At 40.0% G+C, this 5,712-nt stretch overlaps 1 protein-coding gene across 1 annotated transcript; it reads right to left on the bottom strand.

Annotated features, from left to right (window-relative positions):
• Positions 1-2,570: 2,570 nt before the first annotated feature.
• LOC115226077 lies at positions 2,571-5,392 on the bottom strand. Its single transcript, XM_029797052.2, has one exon. It carries the CDS (start codon positions 5,324-5,326, stop codon positions 3,281-3,283), a length of 2,046 nt encoding a protein of 681 aa, XP_029652912.1. The 5' UTR covers positions 5,327-5,392; the 3' UTR covers positions 2,571-3,280.
• Positions 5,393-5,712: the final 320 nt, after the last annotated feature.

Below are 5,712 nucleotides of genomic sequence, written 5' to 3'. Positions count from 1 at the left end.
CCGCCTTTTGTACTTTCAGGGTTCATCATCATCATTAGCGTCCGTTTTCCATGCTGGCATGGGTTGGATGGTTTCTCTGGTGGTGGTATGCCAGAACTGCACCAGGCTCTAATTGTCTGTTTTTGGCTTCGTTGATAAAATTAATACAAATCCAATACTTGTGTTGATGTAATTGACTGCTCCACCTCTCAAAAAACAAAAAAGAAAAAAAAAAAAACCACAGGCCCTGTGCCAAAAAATTTGAAATTATTATTATTATTGAAGGTAAAGAATATGCACAACCGGTGTTTAGGTTTAGGGCAGCGAGCTGGCAGAAACATTAGCACGCCGGGCGAAATGCGTAGCTGTATTTCGTCTGTCATTACGTTCTGAGTTCAAATTCCGCCGAGGTTGACTTTGCCTTTCATCCTTTCGGGGTCGATAAATAAAGTACCAGTTATGCACTGGGGTCGATATAATCGACTTAATACCTATGTCTGTCCTTGTTTGTCCCTTCTGTGTTTAGCCCCTTGTGGGTAGTAAAGAAATAGGTATTTAGGTTTAGGGCGGCGAGCTGGCAGAAACGTTAGCACGCCGGGCGAAATGCGTAGCCGTATTTCGTCTGCCGTTACGTTCTGAGTTCAAATTCCACCGAGGTTGACTTTGCCTTTCATCCTTTCGGGGTTGATAAATTAAGTACCAGTTATGCACTGGGGTCGATATAATCGACTTAATACCTATGTCTGTCCCTGTTTGTCCCCTCTATGTTTAGCCCCATGTGGGTAATAAAAAGAATAGGTATTTAGGTTTAGGGGTTATGCCAAAAACAGGTGGTGCATGTATTCCTTACCTCTGTTTATAGAAAAGGTAAAGAAAATGCACACCTGGTGTTTAGGGTGATGTGCATATTCTTTACCTCCACCATAATTATTATTATTATTATTATTATGTAGGTTCTGTCGGAGAGTTTAAAGCCTCAGAATGACTAGAATGTTTCATCACAGACAGAACACATCAGAAGTTAAGGGGCATTTTTTAAATATATTTTTCTACTGGAAGTTTATACTTATTTTGTTTTACAAGCATACGCAGGTGTTTGTAGGTGTGTGTGTGTGTGTGAGGAGTGAGGTGGGGGGGCAGGGGTTTTTGCGAGGCATTAAACTTTCCAAAAGCCACAAATGACCGAATGCTGAATTTCTTTTTGAGGTAGTCATACTTAGCAAGGTTATACACTACACACACTGACAACTTTTTCTCTCAACCATCACCACGTACAATCGAATATTACATCTGCGCTAATATTCTGAGGTTGCTGTATACGGTTACGTGCAAGCATATATATATACATATATAAAATATAAATTAGAGATAAAACCACTATTATGCAACTCAAACAGTGATAGACATAAACCAATACATAATTAACAAATAATATATATTTTAATAAAACATAATTAGATCTCAAAAAGTATAAAAATGAATGATCAAAATATAATATATTAATTAAATTAATATTTTATATTTTTTAATAATATTAAATTATTAATTAGATTAATATATTATATATATTGATCATTCATTTTTATACTTTTTGAGATCTAGTTATATGATTGATTGATTCTAGTTTCAGCTCATGAGCTGTGGCCATACTGGGGCACCGCCATATATGTTTTATAAATATATATATAATTTGTTATTTATGTATTGGTTTATGTGTCTATCAATGTTGGAGTTGTATAATAGTGGTTTTATCTCTAATTTATATATTTATACTGTGAAATTTGATTTAATACTAAATTTAATTTTTCCCTGTAAGTTTGGAGTTATACTCCCTAATATTTTATATATATATATATATATATATATATATATATATATATATATATATGCATATACATACATGCTTGCACATAAACATACACAGCAACCTATATATCATCATCATCATTTATATATATATATATATATATATATATATATACACCCATGCTAGCATGGAAAGCGGACGTTAAACGATGATGATGATATATATACATATGTACATACACACACATATATACATACAGAGTGGAAAATCAGACAGTTAATCACATGGGTATACAGATAAAAATTAAAAATAGCATTTCTATATACTTATATACATGCTTACATAGATATGTACACAAGTGTACACAAATACACTATATGTATGTATGCGTATATGAGTGAGTGTGTGTATGTATGTATATATATATATATATTGGAAGGTTTGGAAATGATATACAGGTATTATATATTAGAAGAAATGAGGTACTCAGAAGATGGGATGGTTTATATTTACAGATATTTATTTGTATATTACATTTTTATATATATATATATATCATATCACTTAGATCATTAGCGCTTTCTCCCATTCTAGTGGGGTTTTCAAATCAAAATAAATTTGATCAAACTTAGTTTGATTTGAAAACCCCACTAGAATGGGTGAAAGCGCTAATGATCTAAGTGATATGATATATATATAAAAAATGTAATATACAAATAAATATCTGTAAATATAAACCATCCCATCTTCTGAGTACCTCATTTCTTCTAATATATATATATATATGTCTGAGTATATATAATTCTTGATATTTTGAAAATTGTATCAGAGATCATGAGTTCAAGCTGGGTGTGTATATATATATATATTATATATATATATATATATATATATATATATATAATACACACATAAAAAACATGGACAGAGCAGAGACGGAGGTGTCACCCCCAAAAACAAAAGTTTAGGAACACAGAACTAGGTAGAGGAAAAAAAAGGAAGAATTGAGGGGAGGGAGACCGCTTGCCCTTAACATGGACGAAAATAAAAAAATATATATATATATATATATATATATACATTAGATAAAATTTAAGTGGATGTGGGAAGTGTTTGGGTGGTCCCTGTTTAGGCCAGGAGAAAAGTTATGGCACAGTTTTATGACAACAACTATAACAAAGTCAAAATTAAACTAGTAACTAAACATCCGTGTATATAAGTGTATAAATATATATATCTGAAAGTGTGTGTGTGGTGTGTGTTTCATCACCAAATGTGTGTGTGTACGTGTGTATACGTATATGTAGGTATTTATATTTGTGTGTGTGTGTGTGTGTGTGTGTGTGTAAATACAGGTAGCAGGAAAAGGGGACACAACGCACAGAGGAAGATCAGCAGTTTCTATTTTACGGCCACATACTGTGTATGTGGACGTATGTATATATTTATTTCTGTATGTGTGTGTGTGTGTGTGTGATGGTAGTCGTGTATTTCCTATAAAGGAGCAATGTACTGGTTAGCATCCAACATTTCCAGGTATTTCGGATTGTAGATCTCGACACGTCCACGCAAAATGCTGGGTCCTAGGAAACTACCGAGAGCGTTCAAACACTGGCTGGCCGCACTCGAAGTCAGGGGGCTATCACAGGTTAGCGCATAGAAAACACAGTCAAAGAAGGTCTCCAGTTGGCTCTTGAAGTTCCTCTTCCCTATCCCGTAGGCCAGGGCTGGTAACCTCTTGCATACAGTCTCCAGGAGGTAAAGATGCTGGGTGTAGTGGCGAAAACTGGCCGCATTGGCGACGAAGGGCAGCAGCTGGGTAACTGTCGATGACATGGGCGGCAGAGAAGCCAACTCGGCGACCAGGTTGATGCAACCGTCGGTATATTCCCAGGGTTCTGCGGGTTTGCGAAATTTGTGATCCATGCATCCACCGCCGCGCCCCATTTTCGGAGCCAGCGACCCGCACGAATACATCTGTTTGTCGGTGTGTAGTTCCATATCGTTGTCCCTCAGCTGTTTGGCTACACCGTAGGTGGCTAGGCCTTTGTCCAGGTTGCTATACTTTTCGGCGGTGGCCGCCTGCTGTTCGATACCAGTCAGGCCTTCTTTGATCGTGCTCACAACCATGTGGCGACACTCGTCGCCGTACGCTTTGACCACGTTGCAGAGCGCCTGCGCGGCCCCTTGGCGCACCGAAGGAATGTTATCTCTGAGGTTAGCGAAAAACAAAGGGAAAAGGACTTCAAGTTTGCACTTACATTCATCGGGGAAGCATTCGATGAAGTTGCCTGAGGCCAGGCAGGCTGCGTCACGGACGGGCCAGCTGTCGTCCTGGAAGCAGGCGACCAGAGCATTCAGTAGGTCTCCAATGTAGGGCCGGATGGCATCCTTGTCGATCTTTGATCCCAGTTCCGCAATACAAGCACATCCAGCCTCTCTCACGGAATGGTTGTCGGCGTAGGTCTGTTCAACGTAATACTGTACAACTTGGTCAATGTACTGTTCCACCAGCTGTTTACCGCGTCCATCGGTCACCAGGCGCCAGGTCTCCTGTGAATAGATGCGCACCCCTTCGGCGGCGTAGTAGCGGTTCAGACACATTCTGGGCAGGAGCACGGGGAAGAACTTGGCACGGGCTTCGGTTGACGGCAAGTTGACGATGAAATTTCGGGTGGCGACCGAGGCGGCGAGACGAACCTGACTCCAGTTGTCCGACAAGCCGAACCCTAACTGAATAGCGAGCTGATCACCGAATAGGTAGACGGCATTGTCCTCCAGGGTCACGACCGGCTGTTCTCCTCCTTTGGAATCGACGGTGCAGTTGACAATGGCCGAACATACGTAGAAACCTGTTTCGCGCACGAAACGATTGGTGTGTTTGAGTGAGAGGAATATCAAGTCCAGCAATTCCTGATCAATCTGGGAGTTGAATAAAGTACCACAACCAACGATCACGCTCTGGAGGCATTTCATCCACGTTTCCAAGGACTTCCAACCGGCAGTATCATGGAAAATCTTCTCGGCGCTGTTGCACCGGCTCAGACTGAAAGATTTCGACGAACCTCCGGACGAAAGAGAAGACAGTACAATTTCGTCGTGCCTGGCATTGTCTTCTTGGTCAGCGGCCGACGGTTCCCGTTCCAGGTTGTCTGCGATTCCTCTCAGGATGTCAACTTTGGCGTCGATGTAGATTTCCACGCCGACACTTTCGCAGAGGGCACCCATCGCTTCACCGGCGGCCAGCCGGACTCGAAACTCCTCGTCGTCCAACAGCGGCGAAAGGTTGTCCTTGATGTAGGTGACAAAATCACGAGAAGCTCGTTTGCTGTGTAGTATGACGGCGGTGCCTTTCAGAGCTCCATGTTTCGTCTCCCAAGGCGAGTCGTCCCGACGGTACAGCGTCACAATCGCTTCTTGCAGTTCATTCAGTTCGCTGTCGCTGAGTGTCGAGATGCTCTTCTGCAGTTCTACCACACCTTTGTCCCGTTCTAATTTAGCTGTGCTACACAAACACTCCAACACTCCATCAGACATCATCTTGCCTTTTCGTCTAAACTTCCTCAAGTAACTCTTATGCGACTACTGGCGCCCTCTCACCGCTCTGTCTCACTCTCTCCACATATATCCCCCAAAATACACGCATATTGACAGAAAAAATCGTTGAAATGCATTAAAAAATATATATATTCTTACATAATTAAATTAATAATATTTTTTTTTAAATTCCGAAACAGAAACAATTATAAGAGGAGGAAAAAAACATATTTTATAAATATATTTGGTGATGCCTGTTATCTCCCTTGTTTTTATCTCGTGATATCTTTATTATCTCCCCCTGATATTCCCAGACATGTGCTTTATTCTGTCTGATCTCTTTTAATGATTCTTAATGAATTTTTTTAATGAGTCAATTATTGGGGGTA

This window comes from Octopus sinensis, linkage group LG29 (assembly GCF_006345805.1).
Source record: "Octopus sinensis linkage group LG29, ASM634580v1, whole genome shotgun sequence".
Lineage (NCBI taxonomy): Eukaryota > Metazoa > Mollusca > Cephalopoda > Octopoda > Octopodidae > Octopus > Octopus sinensis.
This window is presented reverse-complemented; position numbering and strand designations above follow the sequence as displayed.